Source organism: Anabrus simplex, chromosome 4 (assembly GCF_040414725.1).
Source record: "Anabrus simplex isolate iqAnaSimp1 chromosome 4, ASM4041472v1, whole genome shotgun sequence".
Taxonomy (NCBI): Eukaryota; Metazoa; Arthropoda; class Insecta; order Orthoptera; family Tettigoniidae; genus Anabrus; species Anabrus simplex.
Genome location: NC_090268.1, coordinates 33,860,841 through 33,888,014, shown reverse-complemented (window position 1 = coordinate 33,888,014; position 27,174 = coordinate 33,860,841). Strand labels below are relative to the sequence as shown.

At 38.6% G+C, this 27,174-nt stretch overlaps 1 protein-coding gene across 2 annotated transcripts in view; it reads left to right on the top strand.

Moving 5' to 3' along the window:
* The window catches only part of LOC136872373 (uncharacterized), a 619,604-nt gene extending 592,834 nt beyond the window's left edge, over positions 1–26,770 (top strand). For both annotated transcript variants that reach the window (XM_067146185.2, XM_067146184.2), the window contains 4 exons: positions 9,686–9,756; positions 17,816–17,893; positions 20,468–20,725; positions 23,876–26,770. In XM_067146185.2, coding sequence (XP_067002286.1) covers positions 9,686–9,756; positions 17,816–17,893; positions 20,468–20,725; positions 23,876–23,911 — 443 coding nt within the window. In that variant the 3' untranslated portion in view covers positions 23,912–26,770. The remainder of the gene's footprint in view (positions 1–9,685; positions 9,757–17,815; positions 17,894–20,467; positions 20,726–23,875) is intronic.
* The last annotated feature ends 404 nt before the right edge of the window (positions 26,771–27,174 follow it).

Here is a 27,174-nt window from a genome sequence, read left to right as displayed (position 1 = left end):
AAATACCCAAGACAAACCAACGACTAAACCAAACACTAAAATTGAAACAGATAAACTATTTAGCAACATATACCATCAACTCTCTGGCACAGGCGGGAAAATTAAAAATCCTAACTAATGAACTAGACAAACAAAGGATCTTTATAGCAGGACTACAAGAGATGAGGAATTCAGACCAGGAACCAATGGAATCCCAAGGGAATAGAGTGTACAAAGGCATCCCTGGAGAAAGAGTGATGAAGAATTGTCCACAATTTGGTACAGGATTCATAGTCAACTTGAAAATAATTGATTCGATAGTAGATTTTCAGGCACAATCCCCAAGACTCGCGACCCTAACAATAAAGGCATCGAAGAACATCTACACAATAATTATTGCCCACGTTCCTACAGATGATAAAAACAATAGGAGAAAAACCAGAGAAGAGGTGGATGAATTCTGGTACCTCCTGGATCAAACAGTGACAAATATGAATAAAAATCATACCAAAATTTTAATAGGCGACTTCAATGCACAATTATGTAAAGAAAAGAGATACAGGGACATACGAGTAATAGGAAAATGGCCAGCTCAAAAACAGACCAATAAAAATGGCATAAGATTGATAGATTTTTGTAGAAACCATAATATGATATCAAAATCTACGTATTTTATGAGAAAACCTAATAAACTTAAGACATGGAAACACCCAGATTGGAGAAAAGGAGAATGGCAATTAGATCATGTTTGTATGGAAAAGAATTATCATAAGGAAATCCAAAATGTTTAAGTACTTAGGGGAATAGACATAGGGTCTAACCATTACATGGTGCAAATCAAAATTAATTTCACACCAGTAAAAAAACCAAATTAAAAATGTAAATTGAGAAAAGTTTATGATCCCCATAAACTAATAAACAATGAACAGTATAAAGAACTAACTCGAGACATTGATATAACAGGTAAATTAGAGGAGATCATCCCGAAACTAAAAGACATAGCTGAGAAAATAGCCTTGCCAAGACCAAGGAAAAAGCATGAATGGTGGAATGAGGTATGCGATAAAGCATTTGAAAGTAGACATCAGGCATGGAAATCATCAAAGTCAGAAAACAGAGACACCGTATGAAGAATTTACCAAGCAAAGAAAATTAACCCAAAAAATCATCAGAAATATTAAAAGACAGCATCAAAAAGGCATTATTCAACAAATAGAAATAGATAACAAAAAGACCAGTTCTAGGGATTACTACAAAATATTTAGTAAACAACTTCAAAAATATGAACCGCCAACACTTATGCTAAAAGATAAGAACGGAGAGATGACACATAATAATAAAGATAATACACAAATTCTAGCAGACATATTCAATAAATTATTGAATAGTGAAGAACCAAAAGAACTACTTGATATAAACACAGACATGCCCATTAAATCTCCACCAGAAAATAACGATCCACCCAGCTTCGATTAAGTTAATCAAGTCATTAAAGAACTGAAAAATTATAAAGCTGTGGTAAAGACCAAACATTTGCCGAGTTGTGGAAAAATGCAGCGGAATCATTTAGAGAATCACTTCGCAAATGATTGATTAAAATTTGGAATGATGAAAAATTACCGGACCATTGGACAACTGCAGTAATCCACCCTTTACACAAAAAAGAAGATAGAACAAATCCTGATAACTATAGAGGAATATCACTCGTGGATTGTACTTATAAAATATTCGCGAGAATAATTTTCAATCGGTGCAAATATCAACTGGAAAAAGAATTAAGAGAGTACCAAGGAGGCTTTCGACCATGTCGTAGTTGTCCAGATCAAATCATAACACTAAAATTATTAATGGACAGCTACAAAAGACGACAGAAACAAATGATTATCACTTTCATAGACTTTCAGAAAGCTTATGATTGCATTCACCGACCTTCAGTATTAAAAATTTACGAAATTTTAGGTTACATCCTAAATTAGTAAAAATGATAAGCTTAACGTTAACCAACACTAAATCAAAGATGAAGTTTAGAGGAGAATTATCCGAAGCATTCACGATCAGAACGGGACTAAGACAAGGTGATGTACTATCACCACTTTTGTTTAATTGTACTCTGGAATACTTGACGAGAGAATGGTATAAAGACAATAACAAAAATATAAAAATTGGATACACTAAAGATGAAGTTAACCTAAATTGCTTAGGATTTGCAGATGATCTGGCACTGCTAGCTAATAACCTTAATGAAGCTCGGAATCAAATCACAAGTCTCTAAACTATTGCTGGGAAAATAGGATTAATAATTTCATTTGGAAAAAAATAAAATAATGGCAATAGATCGCCTTTTAATAAGCAGTGTTCTGATATGTTGGAAAGAAATAGAAATTGTAAAACAGTTTAAATACCTTGGAGAAACTATAACATACAATTTAAATGAAAACATTTCTTGGACAGAGAGAACGTATAAACTATCCAGAGCCCAAAAAGTAACCACCAGCAGTATATCAGGAAATAGAACCTATAACGGATTTCATGAGAAAGAAGAAAATAACATTCTTTGGTCATCTGTTAAGAACACCTCAAGACAATTTAATACGCAGAATTTTGGAAAAGCTTTGGAAACAAAAGCAACCACCTGTGTGGATAAAAGAAATAAAAGAAGACATGAAAAAATTAAACATAACACTGGAGGATTTAAAGAATAAATCAAACAAAGTAAATAAATTGAAGAATAGTAAAGTTAGATTGCTACCAAAATGTGATAAAAAAAGAAACAACTAAAAGGGTATTTTCAGAAGAAGAACGACAACAAAGATCAGATAGAATGAAGAAATACTGGAAGATCAGAAAAGAAAAAAACATAAAACATCATAGAAGACCAGACAGAAATTGACTACAATGGTCCAATGCGGCCGTAAAAGCACAATAATAATAATAATAATAATAATAATAATAGTTTACTAAAAACAGCTTTGGAAAATCCATTCGTCCATTCTATTGGGGTGAATTGCTTCATTTTTGTTTTACTCTCTCCGGAATTACCTGCCAGTGAATCATGAGGCATTGATAAGTCTCTTAAGTTCAGCCAACTTTGAGTAATCATAAAATCAAATCATTAAATGATCACTCCCATAATTGCAGGCGAAGGCCTACCCTAACCCATAATACATCCTCTACTTTGTAGGTTGCTAAGCGACTAACATTTTCATTAATATTCTGATCCTAAGAAATGTCATTACAAATTACAGTTTGCTCATTGCTTCTAAAACGTATTCCCGTTCTACGGAGTCGAATGCTTTATGGTAGTCCACAGATGCTATATAGACATCCAGATTGAATTCTTGTGTTTTTTCGATCAGTTGATTCACTGCTTGTAGGTGGCCTGATGTCCTCTTTCGGCGTCTTGTGACTCTGTGTGCCATTTTGGGAGTTACTTGTATATAATTTCCTGTAGAATTCTGTCGCTTGTCTCATTATCTGTTCTCTCGTGGCTTGTCTTTTACCATTACTGTCTTTCACTCCCAGTATCCAATGTTTGTCCGGAGTTAATTCCTTCCGAATCTTCTTTATTGATTTTGTGTTTTCCTTTATTTATTTGACTACTTCCGTTTTGTGGTCTCTGATGGTTTTTCGAATTTCGCTTTTCGTTTGTTTATTGATTTTTGTATATTCCAGCTGTATGCGTTCATTTTCTTTGGCTTATGGCTTTAGACGTCTCTTTCTTCGATCAGTCTTTTAGTGTTATCCTTTAGTTTTATTCTATTTCTTCTTCTGTTTCCCGGTGTCGAGGATTGCTTGACTGAGAGGGATATACAGTTTACGAGCTCTGTATAATATTGTTGTGCCTTCAGGTCTGTTTGTTGACTGAGCTCTTGGAGGTTGTGTTGTGGTGCTTTTGTGTATTCTGTTCGATCTGTACTTTCGAGGTTTGGAGTTGTCTTGTTGAAGTAGTGCCCCTTTTCCGTCTTTATTCTCATTTTCAGTCGGACCATTATGTGGTCTGTATCGAATTTTAGACCATTGATTACTTGGATGTCTTTTAACACTTCTAGGACCGGGCGAGTTGGCCGTGCGGTTAGGAGCGCGCAGCTTTCGCTTGCATCCGGGAGATAGTGGGTTCGAACCCTACTTCGGCAGCCCTGAAGATGGTTTTCCGTGGTTTCCCATTTTCACACCAGGCAAATATTGGGGCTGTACCTTAATTAAGGCCATGGCCGCTTCCTTCCCATCTCTAGGCCTTTCCTATCCCATCGTCGCCGTAAGACCTATCTGTGTCGGTGCGACTTAAAACAAATAGCAAAAAAAAACACTTCTAGGCTATCAGCTAGGATGTAGTCTATCTCATTTTTGGTTTTTCTATTCGGAGTGATCCACGTCCATTTACTTTCCGGGTGTTTCTTGTAGAAGGTGTTTCACAATTTTTAATCTTTGCCCTAGTGAAAACTGTATGAGTCTGTCTCCCCTTTCATTTCTTGTTCCATTTCCATATAGTCCCATGGGTTCTTCGTCTTCGTATTCCTTTTTCCCTTCTTTGCTGTTGAAGTCACGAATTACGAATGTTCTGGGTGCTTTGTAGTCGGTTAGTGTGTCTTCTAGAAGCGTGTAGAATTCTTAGATCTCTTCTTCTGTGCGTGCCTCTGGATGATTGTGATTTTGATGTTTTATTTTTAGGGATAATACCATGATCCTCTCTGAGATTCCTCTTATTTCCTGTATATTCTGTTTTAAATGGCTTTTAATTATGAAACCTACGCCTTTTTGTCCTCTTGTTTCCCCTATGTAGCTAAAAAGTTGCCATTTTCTTTTTCTATTATATCTTCGCCGTACTGTCTGACTTCGCTGAGGCTTAGTATATCGAATTTTATGTTCTTGAATGCATTTTGGAGTTCCAGTTCCTTTTCTTCCGTTCTTAGGGTTCTAACGTTGAATAGCTAGTATGAATTCGTCCTGGTAGCGTGTTGATACTCTGAGGTTTGCCATTTTCCTTTCCCCCGTTTTTTTTAATTCATGTCATTCCAGTGTATCCATTGGCCGTTCAGCATTATTTTCTGATAACCCACCCTCACATCATTGTTACGCTTGTCCCTTTCTTCCTTACCTTTCTATCTGAGTGATGCTTGGATTGCTCTCTCATATAAGACATATAAAAATGAAAATGTAACGGCTAAAGATCCTTTATAGAAAGCAAACCTTTTGTTGGTTTGCATTTTTGTTATCTTGAAACCACAAAGTGTAATTGCACCAAAATAAAGGTTGTAATAACAAAAAAAAAACGAAATATACAAAATGTTCCCCATGCAGTGTTGAAATAACCCTGAACGTTTCAAGAAAATCTGCACATAATTAGCACTCCTAGAACACTTTGTCACAATAGGGGAAAAGAAAACATTCACTTTTTCCTTGCAGCTTATTCTGATTCTACTTCCTCTTCCTGGGCTTTCTACCTTTTGTGTCCCCTTACTCTGAAGTGCTCTAATTGATCCTAGAATGTTTCACGGTCTCCCACATTACATCCTGGACACCAGTGTCTGGATCGCCCTCGCTTTTCTACTGTCGTCGCACATACAGCGCACTTCCTCACTTGTCTGCATTGGTGTATCGTCATCTGACAAATCCAAACTTCCTCCAGCCTCACTTAAGATTTTCAATGTCCTCATAATCAATTTCACTGAATCAAACAAACAGACAAACAAAACCTTGTAAAATATCCGATTCAGTTAGTAATGTTTTTGATTTCGACCCTGCCGTGTTTGTTTACAACAGTTACATGATAACTACTAGGTACGAGATTTGTATAGACAAGAAACTCTAAAAAATACTACCAGAAGCAGAGAGTAAAGAATACAGGGAGCTGCCCGTTACACTACTCTCTGTGGCTAACTCTTGAAGCCAACGGCCATGCCCCTCCCCTCCCCCCCCCCCCCTCCCATGCTTAGCAAAACATGGCAGTTCTTACGTTGTGAATATATAAAAACTAGACATTTTCTCGGGATTCAAAATAACACGGCGATTAACTGTAACAAAATTGTCTAAGCTCTACTGAAGGGTTTCTCACGACTCGCAGGCTAAAATCCACTCTCTCGCTACTTGAATACCTGTTGTATAAATTGAGTGTCATGAAAATAGGAGATATAGATCTTCAACAGATATCGGTAAAGATAAAGGGTAGGCTATTAATAAGGGTATACCACAATCTGAATGCTTGAGAGGAACGTGCAGTAAATTCCCAGACTGAGCTTGGTAACATTGTGGTGGTGGTGATGGTAGTGATTATTGTTTTAATAGAAAGTAAAACCATCAAGTAAACCATCTTCTATCAACACTAATCAGAGGGAAAAAAATGGAAAGGGTCCAACACTTCGAAAAATGAAGGTATTTGCCAAAGGACCACGAACGGCGTGAAAATGAGACTCCCTTGGCCTCCACACGTAATACCGTCGGGGTCGGAAAGGAATAACTGACCAAGGGAGGTTGGATAGAATAGGTAAAAATGAGGAGCCTAACACAAGTGGAAACAATGCAGGACTCAGCTAAGGGTTCCGTGGTCGCCAACCCACACTCCCAAATTTAGAGCCCGTTGGGCCCCTTTTAGTTGCCTTTTACGACGGGCAGAGGATACTGTGATTTTTTCCTACTGTCTTGCCCACAACGGGAGACACATTTCGGATGTGCTTACAAAATGTGGACGGTACTTATTGGAGGTATTGTATTGCATATTACAAGCCATACTTAGAAATCTTACCTGTGAAATGTAATGCCAGGAATATTTTTGGTTTTCCGATTCGTGCAGCCGTAAGCAGAACTCGGCATTATAATAGCTACAACACCATATTAATATTAGTAATTATCTCTTTCATGATTTTGTGTGTCGTACAGTGCTCATGTCTAAAAATTCCCCGCAATTACAATTTGTCTTCACCGTATTCACTTCATTTGGGCTGTGATGGGTTTGGCTGTCAAAAAACATGCGTTTTCGCGCCTATATACGACCACGCCCGCTATGTAGAGCACTGTCATTGGGCTTCACTCTCAGAGCTCCAAGGCATCATTTACCTCGTGAGAAAATGGGAAACCACGGAAAACTATTATCAGAGCTCCCGACAGTGTGGCTTGAACCCACTATCTTCCGGATGTTGCGCGCCCCTAACCGCACGGCCAACTCGCCCAATGTTTTCACTAACTGTATTATTTAACACCTTGAATACCGTTTCAGGTAACAGAAAAGTAGATATACGATGTGTTTCATTTCCTATCCGACTTGCCGTGGTTAACCTTTGTTTCTTTTTGTTTTTTGTTGTTTTTATTTTTTTAATCCCGACGGTATTAGGTTTCCGAAGCCCAGGGAGTCTTTCATGTTTTCATATTCACGGTTTTCGTGGACGTTATCTTTCTTTTGTTCATTCTTCGAATGATCGAACGACTTCCTTTTTCCGTTCTGATTAGTGTTACGAAGGGGTCATTGCCCAGTTGTTACTAATTGTTTTTAATTAATTATTTCTACTTTTTAACGTCGGACTAACACATCGAAAGTTTTTCTGCGACGGAAGGATGGGAAAGGCCTAAGATTGGAAAGATAGCGGCCATGGACTTAATTTAGGTACAGTGCCAGCCAGAATTTACCTGGTGTGAAAATGGGAAACCACGGAAAACCATAGTCAGGGCTGTCGACGGTGGGATTCGAACCCACTATCTCCCGACTGCAAGCTCACAGCTGCGTGACCCTAACCGTACGGCCAACTCGCTCGGTCTGTTACTAGTTGTACTTCTTGTTAAAATAATACTCACTTCCACTACTACCATTACTTTCAAAAATTCAGTATCCTTCGCACTAGGCCTTTCTTTTTGTTTATTAATGTTTCACCTTCTCTTTCTGCCATGTTTCCCACAAGTTGGAGGAGATGCGGTTTCGATCCGTGTCACGCATGTAGATTTGGCCCAGTTTTTACAGCTAGATGTCCTTCCTGACGCCAGCAATCTATGGTTTTCCTTTTTCTAGTGTTTCCACTAACTCAAGTACAACGCCTGCGTTTGCTTGATGTGAAAATGACAAACCACGGGAAACAATCTTCACGGGTGCCATCGTTGAGGTTTGAACCTACCATCTCCCGAACGCAAGCTAACAGCTACCACTTGTATCGCGCAGCTAGCTCGTTCAGTCCTATCTTGTTTAATACCACTTAAGATACATTTTTTTATTAACATTTTGGCATTGGTCTGTAAGACCATGCTGCCAGCTCTTCACATTGATAAAACAGGAAAGTCGTCGCCATAAGACCTATCTGTGTTGGTGCGTCGTAAAGCAACTTGAAAAAAAAAAACCAGGAAGGTCAAAGAGAAACAGCTTTACAACGTGGGACCTTTCATGGCATTGTGACTAATTGGCGATACAAAGCCACGGTACAGGGACTTGGGCTGGACGAGAACAGTTTAACTACAGACTATAGAATAAATGTATCACAATGTTAAATTGGCTTCACTTAAAAATTTGGCTATTGCTTGATATGTACGGGCGTCATTGCTGCTTAACAACGACGAAACGGAAGTGGGAAGTGGAACTTTGAGTTGTATAAGCGTTTGATATAAATTGGTTACTTGTGGTTTGTATCTAGTGCATCCTAAAATTGTATTGTTGAGGTCTGCTTCTTGATTGGGGTCAGAGGGACAATTTGGGGAGTCTATAACTTTGAATCTGACCAGATGACTGGGGTAAGATGCATGTCCAAGTCTCATTCTGATAATAATGCTGTTCCATAGAAGGCATTGTCGCATATCAATTCGTCCTTTACCTGTTAACGTACAACAGTACGAAAGGTGTTAAATCATACGATTCATCACAGTGTATTCCTGGGCACACGTCGAGCGAATACCTACCATTCTGAAGAAAGTGAAGGAATGTACTGTATGTCAACAGCTAGCCCCACCCTAGCACACGAGGGCGAAACGCTGGCAACCAAGAATGAGTTAGCTGGAAAATTTATAATGTCCAATAACGGACCATTTATATTGGTATTATAGCTAGCTCATGTTTCATAAGCAGCGCTGGCAAATGAAGCACGTTTGAATAAATTACATTTTCTCGAACTACTTGTCCGATTTTTAAAATGCTCACGGCGATGATTTTGTGATGTTTGTAAGTTTAAGGCTAGGTGTAGAAAACAGCGTAGTTCCGTTAACAAATAGTACCATTATCTCAGCAGATGAAGAAGTATTGTAACTCTGATTATGAGCCCATTGGTATCAATACCGAAAGTGAAAACGGAATATCAGTATCTTTAATGGTCCACTAGTTATTTGAGGTGGACATCGTAGCTGAATAACCCTGTACGGTATATTCTTCCGTTGTAACCGATTAATAACTATATTTATTTACACTACATAACCACAGTAACTTCCTCCAACTATTTCTGGATGATACTTCCCTTACCAAACTATTCATCTTATTCCGTGAATAACCGATATTGTATACACTGAGGATGTGGAAGGAACTGGTGTGATGATTGATGTTTCTAGAACCAAACCAAGGTGATTAACATCGCCGCAGAAGGAACTGACTTCTAAAGCCAATTTATCTACGCTTCGTTAACACTTCCTTACAATTATTAAAAGTTTACTTCCAAAAAACTGACCCTGTTTACAATGTGAAAACTTAACAAAACTCTTTATCAGTAGAATTATTGTTTGTAATTCATTAACTTTTGTCTTGTTCTAGCGGCCTTAATCGAAGGTACCATCTTCTGCATGCACGGTGGACTGTCGCCTCAGTTGGTCGATCTTAGTGAGGTAAGTATTACAAGTTACCTTCTAGCCCTCGTAAAATTCAAACCTATTACTGAAATATTATATTGCAATACAATTATTATGTATATTTCGAAACATGCTCTTAGTTTTTAACCTCCTGTGTTATATAAATAGTGTTTGTCTTCTAAATTAGCGATTCCTACACGCTAAAATATAGCTTGAGTTACTCAAAAAACCCATGGCGCAACAACCTCGAAGGGCCATGGCCAACCAAGCGACCGCTGCTCAGCCCGAAGGCCTGCAGATTACGAGGTGTCGTGTGGTCAGCACGACGGATCCTCTCCACCGTTCATTCTAGACCGGGGCCGCCATCTCGTCGTCAGATAGCTCCTCAATTTTAATCACGTAAGCTGAGTGGACCTCGAACCAGCCCTCAGATCAAGGTAAAAATCCCTGTCCTGGCCGGGAATCGAACCCGAGACCTCCGAGTAAGAGGCAGGCGCGCTACCCCTACACCGCTGGGCCGGCGCTTGAGTAACTTGCTCCAACGTATTTTCTGTCCTTGCGTGTATGAGATTAATAATAATAATAGTAATGAAATGAAATGGCGTATGGCTTTTAGTGCCGGGATATGCCCGAGGACTTCGGCTCGCCAGGTGCAGGTCTTTTGATTTGACTCCCATGGGCGACCTGCGCGTCGTGATGAGGATGAAATGATGATGAAGACGACACATACACCCAGTCCCCGTGCCAGGGGAATTAACCAATTATAGTTAAAATTCCCGACCCTGCCGGAATCGAGCCCGGAACCCCTGTGACCAAAGACCAGCACGCTAACCATATAGCCATGGAGCCGGACATAATAGTAATAATAATATGCTGTGTGTTTAATATCACCTTACAAATTCCTATACACTTTAAGAGACGTCGGAGTGTCGGAATTTTGTCCTTAGAGGCCTTTTACCGTTCATTAAATCGACTATCACTGAATTTCCACTTGTAAACTCATTTGACCAGCCAACTACGCAAGAATTCGATCCGCAATCTTGAGCATAGAGGACGAAAGCCTAACTAACTAACTAACTAACTAACCAATTCAGCTGGTTTAGGAAATGTGAAAATGGAAAATTATACTGGAAGGAAAATAGTTTTCCACGCTTTGAACCTCATTAATTTGATATTATTTTTAATTTTTACTATTGGCTTTAAGTCGCACCAACACAGATAGGTTTTATTGCGACGAGGTTACAGGAAAGGGCTAGGAGTGGAAAGGAAGAGGCCGGGGCCTTAATTAAGGTACAGCCCCAAAATTTGCCTGGTGTAAAAGTGGGAAACCGCAGAAAAACCATATTCAGGGCTACCGACAGTGGGGTTCAAACCCAATGTCTCCCGAATGCAAGCTCACAGCTGCGCGCTAGGGCGTCCTCTGTGTCAATTCAGAAAAGAGTCCCCGCCATTTCCACCATCGTGGCATGTTACCTGTTCGAAGGTCAACGTTGACGTTTACAAACAATCCTTGTGTCTGGACTGTGTGCAAAGTGTGTTCAAAAACACTCGCCATGCGAGTAACGCGAAGCAAAACTGAAAACATTTATTTATGGCCATCTGGGTAATAACAGGACATTGACAGCTGTACTACATTGTAGCAAATACACTTCCTGTACAACCTACAGGTTTCAGTTATATCTTCGGGAGTGATGCGTTGCGCCGCTTTCTGGAACGGCACGATTGCGGGTACACCAAGTGGTGGAGAATGGTATATCCAGTATTTCTTCATTCTTTCACTATGTTCCCTCCTCCTTTCCTCCGTCCAGACAGATTTCCTTGCTTCTTCTCTTTCTCCTAGAACCCTCAAACTCTCTATTTTCTGAAAATTGCTCCATCTATATCAGGGCCTCTCAAACGCCCAAAATTTCACGCATCGGCTAAGCTCGGACCAACGCTTCGTCTCTGAGCTACTCGGCTAAGCTCGGGTCAACTCGGCTCGGGTATGGAGCGCTACGGAGCAAGTGAGGAAGAGGGAGACAGGCAGAGCGAGCGACAGAGGCGTGAGGAAAGAGAGATACAGCGCTATTGCTCCAAATCGAGGAGTGGGGTCTGCAGTCTGGTTAACCAAGCAAAGTCGTCTTTTGCACCGTGCACAGTGCATGTACCAGGTGCATGCACCCTGAAAGGCCCTGATCTAATGTCTCGTTTCTTGAGATACCTATATCAGCCATATCCTGTTCAACTTCGATGAATCACAGATTTGTGTTTTGGGATTTTTATCGAAACGATCTTTTCACTGGCTTCTATGGATTCATCTGGACCAAATACCATAAATAGAAATCCCCCTTTTTATGATACTGTCCGAAAGTATTTTTTTATTTTTCAAATAAAATTCTTTATTGTTTCTTTTCCTCCGTTCATTTTCATTCTTCTTTCAATCAAGAATTTTTCTTAGTGCCTTCCTTCTTTTCTATTTATTTATTTTCCTTCAGATCTTACCTTATCGATCTTTATAACGGAGAATACAACATATCCCTTACCCAAGCAAGCTCTTTCTATTTACAAGCTACATAAAACTAAACAATAACACAATCAAATTAAAACAAGGATTGTCGTTCTACTGTGAGAGAAGATATCAACATGACACTTAATAAAGAATACCTCACGGCATCAAACTGACAATGACAGAACAGAACAGACAGAATAGAACTTAAGCATAATAGAAATATTAGTTCCTCCAAGCGAGGTGGAGCCTGATGTTAACCAGATACTTGGCGATTGTCATAGGATCGCGAGGATGCTCACGAACCAACACGGCCTCCCCAAAGGGAGGCTAACAGCCTGCCTCCTCTGACCTGATTGAGTCAGCAAACCTAGAAATACATACATACCATATTCGCTCGAGACCTATCCCACTATACTAAGATATGCTGATTCAATCATAATATTTCGTCAGCCGCCGAGTACGTGCCTCAATTACTCCTGCATTTCAACTTGCTGTCTTCGCAGTTAATGATACTACATACATTCCTCTACTTTACCATTTAAATACATGTCCACTTGTGAGTCCACACAACCATTTCTTATCCCCCTGTGAGTGGGGGCGGTAGAATAACACCCACGGTATCTCCTGCCTGTCGTAAGAGGCGACTAAAAGGGGCCCCAGGGGCTCTGAACTTTGGAGCGTGGATTGGTGACCACGGGGCCCTTAGCTGAGTCCTGGCATTGCTTCCTTACTTGTGCCAGGCTACTCACTTTCATCTATTCTATCCGACCTCTCTTGGTCAACTCTTGTTCTTTTCCGACCCCGACTCTATTAGGTTTGCGAGGGCTAGGGAGTCTTTCATTTTCATGCCCTTCGTGGCCCTTGTCTTCCTTTGGCCGATACCTTCATTTTTCGAAATGTCGGACCCCTTCTATATTTTCCCTCTGATTAGTGTTATATAGAGGATTGTTGCCTAGTTGTACTTCCTCTTAAAACAATAATCACCACCACCACCGCCACAACCATTTCTTATTTTTAATACATCCTTTTAAATTCATGTGCCCTCTTCTTTTAGTTTATTTACACATGATTTTTGACTATACATAAATACCGATTCAAGTCCCTTCCCCTGTTCAATTCTTTAATCACCCACACCAATTTTTTTTTTTGTTCATCTCATTGCTTTAATATCTCTTTATTACTGGCATTCAAAAGCTTCACTCTTACCTTCTGTTTTTGTTTCATTTTTCTACATAATATACATTGTAAATTGTCTTTATTCTTAATCCACCCATTATTTTTGTACAATCCCATAAGCCACCATAATGGACCTCCTCTCATCATTATACCCACGTTCCTAATATTTATCTCCGAAACTTGTATTACCTCATTAAATACACTGAGGGATGCTCTATTTCTATTATAATCGCTCTCTGACTTATGCTGCCCCTCCTATTCCAGACCTCTTGCCAAATGTAACCCATCCCCACCCTCTCCACATACATTTTAATGTTGATAGCCAGCACTCAGCATACATACTTTTCCGTTGTTGTTGGTAAACCGCTTGCAGTACTTCACCCCCTATCCTCTCTTTAAACGCATCCAATAATTAAGTATTCCCTTAACACATTCCACTTGTATATACTTCCCACACATTAATACCGTCCCGGCGTTCGCTGTGCACTGCGGTAGTCGCATTACCGTCTTACTAAATTTACAAATAATTTGATTTAGTACATCTCTTTTTTTGCGTATTACGATCACCTTTGATTTATTTCCGTTAATTTTCAGGGGCCACTTCCTAGCATATTCCGAGACCGCGTTCAAACTTCACTGCATGACACCCCCCCCCCCCATGCTGTTAAGGTCAGTAGAATCACGTCATCAGCAAAAATCAGTCCTGGGATCTCTAACTCGTTTACTACCGGCGACGCCCAGTTACTTCCTCTGTGCCCTTGCAATATGTCGTTTATGAATAAAGAAATAGAATCGGGGATAATTTGCATCCCTGTTTTAATCCCACCGTGCAATCTATCGGACTAATTATATTTTCCTCCAGCTTAATGCAACAATAGACATTCTGATATATTGCCTCGATCGCTTGTGTAATCTTTCTTGACACCCCCAACCTTCCTAATTTATCTACTAATGCTCTTCTACTCACTCTATCGAACGCTTTTTCAAAATCTATGGCGTCTAAGTATACTTTACCTACTTCCCCGCTCAGGTATTTTTCTAGGATCATCTTCACTGTACTTATATTATATGACGTCCTTCTACCCTTCCTGATCATTTGTCCTTCCCTCCTAATAATTCGCGGAAGTAGCTCACCCACTGGTCGTAATCAATGCTCGGTGTATCAAACCTCTTCCCTCCCTTATTAATTTTGTTTATTCTATCCCATACCCTCTCGAGTTGATTCATCCTACACTCCATATTTATTGACTCTGTTCCTTCATCCATAATTTCTTCCTCTCAACAATTTTAAGTTTGTATACTGTCCTTAATTTACAGAAATCTTCTCTTTCTGCACCCCCTCGGTTTTTCTATATTCTTTTAGCGACTTCATGACTATTTTCCTTACTTCCTCCCACCCCTTCCTTCCCTCTCTTCTTACTTCTCTTGTCTCTGTCTATCTGAGCTACCCTTTTAATTGGGTATTCAATTAATTCCGATATTGTCTTCCCTCAAAGCAACTTCCCAGCCACACCTAATTAGTTGTAGCTCGTTTTCTATAAGCGAATCCAATTCCCGTTTTGTATTATCTGTCCGTTTATATTTAATGTAACTTCTACCCTTCTCGATACCCCTCTTTATCTCTCCATCCCTTACCTCTCCCACACTTATTTCTATCAACACCCAGACCGGTGCAAGATGGAATTCAACCCAGTCTCCTACCTCTATCCTTTTGATTTTCCCTAACATTTCTTCCAAGCTAATTACTAAATCAATAACTCTTCTTCCCTGAGGTGTAATATACGTCAATTTCCCTTCCCTATCCCCATCCCACCATCCATTCAGAATGTAGAATTTTCCTGCTGCGCACATTTCTAAGAGTTTTGCTCCGTAATTATTTCTTTCCTTATCTTCTCTTCGTTTTCCTCCCCTCATTTTCATCTCATCCTCTTTGCTGAACATTGGCCAATGCTCACCTCTCCCAGCATTCCAGTCACCAAATAGCGACATTCCATCTTCTAATTTCTCACTACTGATACTAGTTTCCAATAATAAATCCTTAAAGAATTTATCATTAGTGTATTGGTGACAGCATGTAAAAGCCAAGCATACTTTCTTTACTCTCCCTTTCTCCCTCCCCATGTTAAACCTAAGCCAGACCACTACTTCCAACTCGTTCTCAATGTCTGCTATTAGTTCACTAATCTTCCTTTATCAACACCACTACCCCCTCCCGCTCCCCCCCTCCGGCGTTCTCCCCTTATTGCGCTCTTTTCTCTTTGACTTATACTTGTCCACCTCCCTCCCCTATGTTATCTCTTTTCCTATTTCTAACCACGTCTCTATGAGTTCCACAATGTCAAAGCTTTCCAGTGCTTTCCTAACCTCCTTATTACCTAATTTACTTAACAATCCTTCAATATTTACAAACTCTATCTTCCAATCTAGTCATAACTTGCCCTCCCGTCCTTCTCCATTTCTTCCCTTATTTTTACTCCTCGTTACTATGGACCTCTCTCCTTCTACCTCCATTCCCTCTCTTCTTGTCATTGTGGGGCGTTCTTTGCCCTCCTTGTCCTCCGTACCTTTATTGTTCTTACCGCACAGATCTCCTAAGCTCAGACCATGGGCGCCCGCAAGTGGGCACTTGCACCCCCCTCCCCCTGGAATTCTAAAAAGGTTGATGTTCAATTGTTTAATATCATACCAGATTATTTCATAAAGTGAACTTACTGACAGTCATCTAGCATCTGTTATAACCGTAAATTTCTGTAAACAATTTAATGTTGTTGACGTTATATTGGTTTTTATATTCAAGAAAATTGTTAATGTGCCCCCAGGAAAAGGTCCTGCGGGCGCCCATGGCTCAAATTTCTCCCGTTGTTCATAGCTTCTCTTCCTTTCATTTCGTCCCTCAAACCTTCACTTTTGTTATGCACGTGTCCACTGCACCCTGCACTTGCCGTTTCTTGAGAATCCCCTCCACCACCGCCTCCTAAATCCTCGTTTGCCGGGCTGAGTGGCTCAGACGGTTGAGGCGCTGGCCTTCTGACCCCAACATGGCCGGTTCGATCCTGGCTCAGTCCGGTGGTATTTGAAGGTGCTCAAATACGTCAGCCTCTTGTCGGTAGATTTACTGGCACGTAAGAGAACTTCTGCGGGACTAAATTCCGTCACCTCGGCGTCCCCGAAAACCGTAAAAGAGTAGTTAGTGGGACGTAAAACAAATAACATTATTTAAATCCTCGTTTTTGTTCCCGCACTGCACTGGCCACTGACCCCTGGGTTGAGCACGACTCTTATCTCGTCTCGTACCACCCCTCGATCTGCGACCTGCCTCCATCTTGAATTATCACTATGTTTTCTTCCTGCTTGCACTTCTCCTACATTACTTGCAGTTTCGTCACTGGCCAAACTTGAACCCATCTGCCATTGGATACCACCAGCTGTTGGTTCCTTATGTGCGCTCTCAGTCCTTGATATCTGGTTCTCACTAAATGTCTCTTTAAAATTTTCAGATTCTGACTCTCTTCTCTACCCATGTCCCTTTTAACCCATTTTTTTAACCTTGTAAACTACCCGCGTTTCTTAGCACTATGTCCGCCATCAAGGCAGATAACAGCTTCACTTTAATTGGTCTGTGTCATCTCACTTCACCTACACTTTCCGCGTCATCGACGTCAATTTCACTGAAATTCATTTTCATTTTATTTTGAATAACGTCCACCACTTTGTATATTATATCCACTTTGATTTCTCTCACTTCTTCCTGCACACCGTATATAAATGTACATTTCTTCATACTTTCCTGACTGCTGGTTTCTGCTTCTTTCTTTAGTTTTAACACCTCCTGTTTCAGATTTTTTACTTTCTCTCTTAGTATCACAATTTCTTTCTCACTACTTCGCACCTTGGTAATTGATTCTTCCGTTTTTCTTGTATCAATTTCCTCATATTTTCGAACTCCTTATATTGGAACAGTTTCCATAGCATAGGCCTACAATTTCAATGTATGTGGGGGTTCTGAATTGAAAAGCCGCATCCCTATGATTCCCATTCCACGTAAAAATGGATTACCACGGCTACAATTAGGATATAGAAAGTCACATAAAACAAAAAACTGTTAATTTGCAAGACATAATTTTGAAGATAATTCTACGTATGTCCTTTGTTAAAGGATATGTTTGACTTGGACCTGTTTCCAAAGTGTCTGGAACGTTAATAGAATTGTTTATATGTTGGAATCCTGAACGCGAATTATTTCCTTAGAGAGAGCGACTTTTCTTAAAGCACAAATATCGACAGAAAATTTTGTCCTTTGATTTACCGCATTTAATCGCAAAATAAAATGTTTTTAATATATTATAGTATGATTACAAGTGCCTAACATGCCTTCATACAATTCTCCTTCGAATAATAACAGATCCACAATTGTTGCTGATGTTGTTTCAGATTCGTAAAATCCCTCGACCGATTGATGTCCCGGACTCTGGACTGGTATGTGACTTGCTCTGGGGTGATCCAGCAGAGGTGAGTTAAGAAAAGCACAATTCAATATCAGCAGGAGTAAAATTAATTCAAGTAGAGTTCTCAATAAGTGAACATGTACAAATTTGAATGAAGTCAGTTAAATTTGAATAGCCTCGAATAATTTGAAACAAATGCATAGTGAGGAAGAAATTATCAGAAATACGGACGAATTGTTTAGGCGCTAATAGGGCAGAAGTGTTCGTGACCATCGCTTTAAGACAACTAGACAACTAACGCCGTATAATTTTAAGCAGTAGAGGAAAAAGTAGGATGTTCGACCTTTAAGGAATGACAGGGTGTTTTTTGTTGTTTTTTTACCTACAACCTGTTTTCCAGTCTTTGGCCGGGTCAGAGATGTAACGAATGAACCATATATAGGCTATTAATACAATGGGGTCGCCACTCCCAAAGTGATATGATAATGACTGATAAATGCTACGAAATGTTAATGGAGAGTGTTGCTGGATTGAAAGATAACAGGGAAAACCGGAGTACCCGGAGAAAAAAGGAATTATAGTATTGCCAAAAATAAAGCAGGGTCACAATTGGTGTAAAAATTAAAGACTACTGCAATCGCAGATAAAAATCGATATTTTGGTCATTTTGGTGAAATTTTTTTAGGACTAAAATTGAAAGGGTTGCGGTTTTTTTCTTGTCACGAAGTTATTCCGCTGAGTTCAAACAATTTATCACTGTAATAATGCTTTGTTTGCCAATTGTAATTTTACATTTAAATCCCGATTTTTCACCCATAATATTCTGCCAAATGTAACGAAATTTGTATGGCACATGTATCACAGATATATTAAGAAACTTGAGTATGAAATTTTCGATTGAATAATTTTTTAAGTAGTAGGGATTTTTAAGTCCAAAATTTTAGAACGTAAAAATTACACAAACTTTAGTACGATTTACTTCCTTATATAAATTATGTACAGAAAAATCGATACGTAGTGCTTTTAAAAGAAGTATTGTCTACCTAATTACGGCTTTACATTAACATGTTACGGTACCTAATTAAATTTCATGAAAATTGGTATTAAAAATTTCAAAAAATTAATTTAAAAACTATTAAGAGTAGGCTATATGAAAGCAATGTTCGTGATATGTCTACTTTTATGTAGGTGACATTCCCACAAAGTTTCGTGAAAATCCATGCATTAGGTCAAAATATATTTTTATCTCCGGAGTACCGTATCGCCTTAAAGGTGATGAAGTGAGGTTAGATAGGAAAGATGAAATTGAGAAGTCAGGTACGAGTATTACAAGTTACAAACTTCATGTTTACGGTTCGTATTGATCGTTATCTGACTTCAGTGGACAGAAAATATTCTTAAAACTTGAAACCACTAAAATTCACTTCTTACGTTATGATCATAAAAGTTCGTGAAAAACAGTTTTAATCAAAATGTCTAGAAAACACTATAACAAGGTTTCTTTTGCTAGTGGCTTTACGTCGCACGGATACAGATAGGTCTTATGGCGACGATGGGATAGGAAGGCCTAGGAGTTAGAAGCGGCCTTGGCTTTAATTAAGGTACAGCCCCAGCATCTGCCTGGCGTGAAAATGAGAAACCACGGAAAAACATCCTCAGGGCTGCCGACAGTGGGATTCGAACCCACTTTTCCCATAATATTCTGCCAAATGTAACAAAATTTGTTTTGATCTTAATCTTCTTCCTCGTCTCCTCCTCTTTCTCGGCATTTCTCACTGCTAGAGGGACTGTAGCTGCGAAATGTGGTGTGTCGTTGAGTTGTCTATCACGTCGAAGGAAGTTTTCTGCCTTGTAGGGAAAGTTTCTTGCTTGACATAAGTTGCAGCATGCAGTTCCCCCTCACACTACTGTTACAGCAGCATACTACACGTCAGTATTGGCTACACCGAGGAAGCACATTGCAAAGGAACTACCAGAGCTTTCTCGGACTGTGTGGCGACTTGATCATGACAATGCACGGCCTCACTTCGCAAATCCAGACATACAGTTTCTGGCTCAATTCAACATTACCTGTGTAACGCATCCACCTTATAGCCCTGATCTTGCAGCCTGTGATTTCTGTTATTCACATCACTAAAGGCAAAGCTTAGGGGCATTCAATTTGAGAACTCTGAAGCAGTGCTCAAGAAAAGCAAGGCGATTCTCAAGGACCTGACAAAGAATGGTCTGCAGCATGTGTTCAAGGACTGGCAGAGATGCTATAGAAAGTGCACTGAAGTAGGAGGGAAATACTTTGAAATGGAGTAATAAACATCCGTGAAAAAAATCAGTCTCAGTCTTTGTTGATCAGCTCTCGTATTTTGTGAAAAATTATTTCTCACTGTAAGTTTTATCACAAGTTGTAAAATGTCAAAACTTGTGACTTTTATGGAGGTTAGGGGAGAATGGGGTATGGTTGAAAAGGGGGCAAGATGTGTGGGTATGCATTCCAGTACCTAATATTTTAGAAATTAAGCACTGGCTTCCCATACTATCATAAACATGTCAATGTACACCGCTACGGAGATCAGCGCTTTCAAATTATTTTTAAGCTTTACTCACCCACAAATTTAATAAATCGTTGTGTACTTACTTGCAGGGAGTGAATGGGTGGGCGCAAAACGACCGGGGTGTCAGCTACATCTTCGGGAGTGACGTGGTGCGCCACTTCCTGGAACGGCACGATTGCTCGCTTATCGTGCGGGCACACCAAGTGGTGGAGGACGGTTACCAGTTCTTCGCTCAGCGATCCATGCTTACCTTGTTCTCAGCACCTAACTACTGCGGCGAGTTCGACAATGCAGGGGCTGTGCTCGGTGTCTCGGAAGACCTCACCTGCTGGTTTAGTATATTACCGGTAAGAAATTATTATTATTATTATTATTATTATTATTATTATTATTATTATTATTATTATTACAGTAAAAGTTGCTCAAAGCAGATTTGCAAGGGACCAAAATTGTTTTCCTAACTAGACAAGTTTCCGCATTACCCAAAACATTTTTTGTTTTGCCTTAAAGCACCACACCGCCACCGCTACACAAAATATAACTTAAGCATACAGTATTTTTAGATATTATTTAGATCTTACCTGTTTGACGTCAGGAAGGGCATCCAGTCATAAAAACCCGCCATGACAGATTCTCTCACTTCATACCCGACCCCTTAGAGAAAAGGGACAAGGGTTGGACAAACAAAACATTTAACTTAGAGCTTACCTGTACTGTATCTGCCTATGGATGAAGCTAGGCTATCCAGATTGATGTGCGGAGTAGGCTACTGTAGTACACTCACTTGTTAATAATAATAATTATTACTACGCTTTATTATTACATACAGCCTGATTCACAGTGGATATACTGGATATACGCTCCTTGAACTTATTTCCTTTATCAAACTCTATACAGTACTTCACAACACCAAGCTTTTTTTCCATAGAAAAAAAAGTAGTTACGTGTCTTTCTGAATGTAGTCCTGAGTTGAGTACATTAGTTCAAGAACAGTGGAAGAGTTATATGTAATGACAAATTGCTTTACGAAACAAAATCTTGTTTTGATCTTAATCTTCTTCCTCGTCTCCTCCTTTCTCTCGGCATTTCTCACTACTAGAGGGACTGTAGCTGATATGAAAATGTGGTGTATCGTTGAGTTGTCGAAGGAAGTTTTCTGCCTCGTAGGGAACGTTTCTTGCTTGACATAAGTTGGATATTGACGATGCATTTTCAAGCACTTCATTCGTTCTGTCATCCATATTATCACTCTCCCAAAACACGTGAAACAGTTTGTCTAAACAATGACATTGATCATACCATCACCAGTAATGCACATATATTGTATGTAGGAATTCGCCAGTTCCTAATATTTTCCGCATTGTTACAAGTAGATTTAAAGAATCGTTTCTTTTTTTTTTTTTCTTCCGTTACCGCGTTGAGAAGATTCCGCATTATACAAAAGTAAGAATGTTATAACGCAGGAAGCTTCGCTGGGCCCGAGTAAATATTCCATAGTGGACAGGTTTCCGCTTCAGTTAAGTTCTGCTTTGAGCGCGTTTTACTGTGTTATTGATTCATCGTGTCCAACTAAGGAGCATGTTTGAACCTATTGAGCACTATATTTCTTCTTTTCTTCCTAATATACCATCATTTATTCACTGAGTTCTTTCTTTGCATTCTGCTGTCCAGGTTGTGTATTGTCTTATAAGTTTCTCTGAAAATTTATTTTTGTTTACTAAGCTTCTAAATTTTGTTCTATCTTGACCGGTTTCCTCAGTAATACTAGTTTCTTGTAGATCTTCACTTATTTCCACTAACCAATTATTGCGCTTATTCAGAGATAGTGCTAGGTTTAGAAGTTTCTTTTTCAGCATGTTGTTACCCATTCTGTGTTGGGAGTCTGTGGGATTTAAATCACCTTTTTCTAACTGTACCTGTGATTTTTTAAAATTCTTCTTACATCCCACTAACTACTTCTGAAGGTTTCCAGAGGTGAATTATTTTTTTTCTGTGACTTGATAAATTTCATGTGATCTTTTTAGATCCAAATTCCATTTTCATATTTTGGTACCGGTACTAGGGTTTTTCTGAGAATAGTTTCCCCCTCATGTTGATCAGTGTTTTGTATTTGTGACTAGTGGTGGTGGTTGTTGTTGTTGCTGTAAACTATACTGACAAGATTTCCTTGTGTTATGGGTCCTTCAAATATATTCAGCACATTCCTTATAATTTATCAGATTTCTAAAAACATTGCATCTGTGATATAATATAGGCCAACATATTTTTGAAGTGCATCATACACCTAGTCAGAATTGTGTCCTAGTATTCCCATCAGTAACTTATTCAAATAATGACAATGTATATTTTACTCTCACATCACATCTCTGTCATTTCACTGGCCACACACAGGTACTTGTGCACCTTCTTTCCTTATCTTCTGCATGTTCTCTCAGTACTTGGGCTCAATCGATCGATCATTCGATCGATCATTCAATCAATCAATCAATCACGGCTGATGGACACATAAGGCTGTATTCCAGGTCGTAGATTTGCTATGAGTTATTTACCTAGTTGTTCAGTCCATCGGTGATGTGCATTTCTCATAGCATGAATCAAGTTATGATGAAAGAACTAATAAATTAATGTCAAGGAGAAAATGTACGGTATCTCTATAATAATATTAACTTCCATATTTACAGATTTGCCATAACAAACCCCTTAAATAATCTATAATCAAATTTAAATTTAAACAAACCGAGCTCGATAGCTGCAGTCGCTTAAGTGCGACCAGTATCCAGTATTTGGGAGATAGTAGGTTCGAACCCCACTGTCGGTAGCCCTGAAAATAGTTTTCTGTGGTTTCCCATTTTCACACCAGGCAAATGCTGGGGCTGTACATTAATTAAGGCCACGGCCGCTTCCTTCCCACTCCTAGCCCTTTCATGTCCCATCGTCGCCGTAAGACCTATCTGTGTCGGTGCGGTAAAACAAATAGCAAAAAAAAAAAAACATTTAAACAACTTCTTGCATATTTGTACAAAAGTAATACTATACTGTACTTCTGTTGAAAACAATGTATTTGGTTTTATAAATCTGTTATTGCCTTAATGCTTGCCTACTATTTTGCCCTTAACCAAGCATAGAATATTTGGAGTAATAACCTAAGATCAGCTTACACATTTTCCTCAGATTACCTTCATTTTGGACCAGACTTAGGCCTACGTAATTTCAGGCTCACATCATCTTAGGCGCATAATAATGAAAACATGAGAACCTTAAACAAGGAAACTTTTGCTAGTAATCTCTCTAGAATTACAGTGTAATTCCCTTTAAAACAATAATCACCACCACCACCACAGCAAGTTATTGTGTCTGGAATTTTATAAAACCAATTCCTGAACATTAGTCCCATGCTTTTGCCCCAACCTCTGCACAAAATCAGTCAGTTTTTGTTAACATTTTGCTTACCGTATTTGTTTTCTTATCACTATCATAACATGTTATTTCTGTTCCAGCCTAACAAGAAGAAGATGTTCATTAGGTACAAGTGAAACGGTTGAAAGAAAACAATGAGGAAGAGATTACTGAAGTTTCCCAATGCTGGGAAATATTTCCTGTTTGGAGTTTCAGGTTAGCCCAATATAGGGCTTTTCACATCACCACCTCGTATTCACTCCAGGTTACAGTCACGCATCGTTCATCTCAGCCAACATTTTAACCTTTATGGTGGTTAATGGTCATGGTAACTTGAGCCTAGCTTGCTGAGGCATACACAGTGGTAGTGAAATAGTCTTGTGCCAAATATTTTCTCATAACAATGGAGTTACTAAGGAGATTACAGTCGTATATTAAGCAATGATCGGCCTTTTATATTTTCACATTCCAGGATTTACACAATTTTAACTAACAGATTTCTTGCTAATACTATAAAGCACTGCTTTCCATTAACTACAGACAAACAAGATCTCCCTTTAGTTAACATATGCAAAATATGCTAATAAATAAAATAATTCCTTTTTTAAGATTAACAGTTAACATAATACCTTACTGATACAAGTGGTAGTAGTCTATACAGGGCATGTGGTAAGGCTGTTGACCTTGTTTTCTTTCCTAGTAAATAACCACCACCACCAAAGCGCGTCTTGTAGATATTCTACTTGTACAGAATTTCTTCTGCTCTGTGGTCACCTTCACATCAGTGATGAACAAGACCAGTTGACATCTTGTAAGGATAGAATTGCAAGCAAGGAAAGTGAATTGCTTTGTTGAGTTGATAAATTCCCTAATACCTGTCAAAAGCACTTAGAAGGGGAATTTTCAAATCAATAAATTCCCATTTTTGACTGTTATAAATCTCCTATTTAAAATAATGTTTACTTTTCTGATACCTAAGCCATTTCTAATTAGTGTTAAGCAATAACTTAAAAATTACTCTTTGTTCTATTAAGATTTGTACATGGTGAATTTCACTGTGCTGTTAATATATAATTCATAATGAAACAATACCAAACCCCATGGCACTACAGCCCTTGAAGGGCCTTGGCCACCAAGCGACTGCTGCTCAGCCCGAAGGCCTGCAGATTATGAGGTGTAGTGTGGTCAGCACAACAAATCCTCTTGGCCGTTATTCTTGGCTTTCTAGACCGGGGCCGCTATCTCACCATCAGATAGCTGCTCAATTCTAATCACGTAAGCTGAGTGGACCTCGAGCCAGCCCTCGGGTCCCTGACCTGGCCGGGAATCGAACCCGGGGCCTCCAGGTAAGAGGCAGGCACGCTACCCCTACACCACGGGGCCGGCATAATGAAACAATGCCCTCATTAAAATATTCAGAAGCAAAGAACAAATAGATTTTTAAAAATCCCCTACTCCATAATATTTAATTAAAATGCTCTATTCCGAAAAAAAAAAAAATAACAATTTTAACATTGGTCAGAAATTTTATCCATCTGTAACCTCCATTTCTAATCTCATTAATCTGAGTAGCCTAATCAATATCTTTCCTTATGTAACTAGGTACTTTCACCCCATCTGCACAGTAATTAAAACTGAGAGGACTTCTCTTCTAGGTTAAACTTACAACCAGACTATTCATCCCGTTTACCATCTTATCATTGTTTGCTGTCCATGGTATGATCCTAACAAAGCCTATAGAACTTCTAGTACTAAGCACTTGATTTCATAGATAAGATTGCTGGAATTCTGCTAGGAAAAAACAATGAAATTGAAAGAAATAAAAGTACACATTTTCCTCATTTACAGCATCAAATTTATAAATATCTGCCTAGCAAGGAAATATATAGCTACTTAACAGATCTACCTGTGTTAAATTACCCATTTACTCCTCTATTTTGAATTGTGTGTGGTTTTAAGAGCTCAAAATTGTGCCAAAAAATAATTAACTGCTTGCACAACATAGAAAATATTGGAAAATCCTTATATAAATATTTAAAAAACTCTGTTCATTTCCTTTAAGTAGCTTCAATGTAACCTTCAAAACAGCATACACTGTACTTCTAAAATCTAGGTTTCCAAAGGAGTTCATAAAATGAAATCCATAAATGTTAAATCTCAAAACCTAACTTGCCAGGGAAATCAGATTTAAAACATAAATTTTACACCTCATCACAACACAACACAACACTGCCACAATTTTTAAGTGGATTATTTTTAAATTTTTAAATATTAAATAGATTGCATTAAAGAAAACAAAATTGAAAAGCAAATGAGATGTTATGATATAGAATTTATTTTTCCAGTGAGTATTGTTTGGCATTGGGCTATTTCATAATCCATATTATATTCTTTTCACACAAGTGCTCTTGAGTGAAACTAGAAATTTATAAACATTGTCAAGTAGTGTTACGGCTCAAGCTGATGTTACATGACTCTAAATACTTTATTTTTGTTGTACCCATGAAGCCAAAAATTCCTAGTTTCAAGAAAAAATAAAGAAATTTGTACTAATAAGTTGAATTCAAATATCATTTTGCTAATTTAAGAAAACTGAATTTTTATATTCATATGCAATTCCTATTTATGGAGCATTCATATTTATCTTGTAAATAATTATATATAACATGTAAATATAAGGTAGGCATAATTATACTTTTATAAGAAAGCTGCAAGTCTATTTTAGATTTGTCGTTAAGGAGAGGGAACTTACAATTTCTTGTGAGCATGTTCAGATCTGTTTAAAGAGTACCTTAAGTTATGGGTTATATATGTAGCCTATCCTACTACTGCAGTCAAATTTTGTTGACTAATAGTATGAAATAAACATTTTCTTCTAATGTATTGCACCAGTTTGAGAACAGCAAACTTAATTCCATATTCACTAATGAAGGATATGGCCCTGTAAAACAAACTTTTTCCAACTTTGTTTTAATTAAATGATTTTAGAAAAAAAATGGCTTTATTTTCTCTCATTAATTCCAATTGTTATTTATTTGTATTAAAATATTAGATAATGTAGTAATAAACTTAGGAAATACATCAACTGAACTAAGTTAACAGAGATGCTTATGATAAAATAAGAGGGTAATTTCTAATTGTGTGCGAGTGGTGAGAGAAAGAGTTTTTTATGTTCTGAAGGTGCAGAACACTGAAGATTCAAATTACTAGCACTTCAGACTAAGTTCTGCACCAGACAAGTAGACAAAGAGTGTGAAGGCAGGTTCAATCCTGCCTCAGTGCAGTGGTATTTGAAGGTGCTCAAATGTGTCAACATCATGTCAGCAGATTTACTGGCACATAAAAGAACTCCTGCGGGACTAAATTCCAGCACCTTGGAGTCTCCAAAAACCTTAAAAGT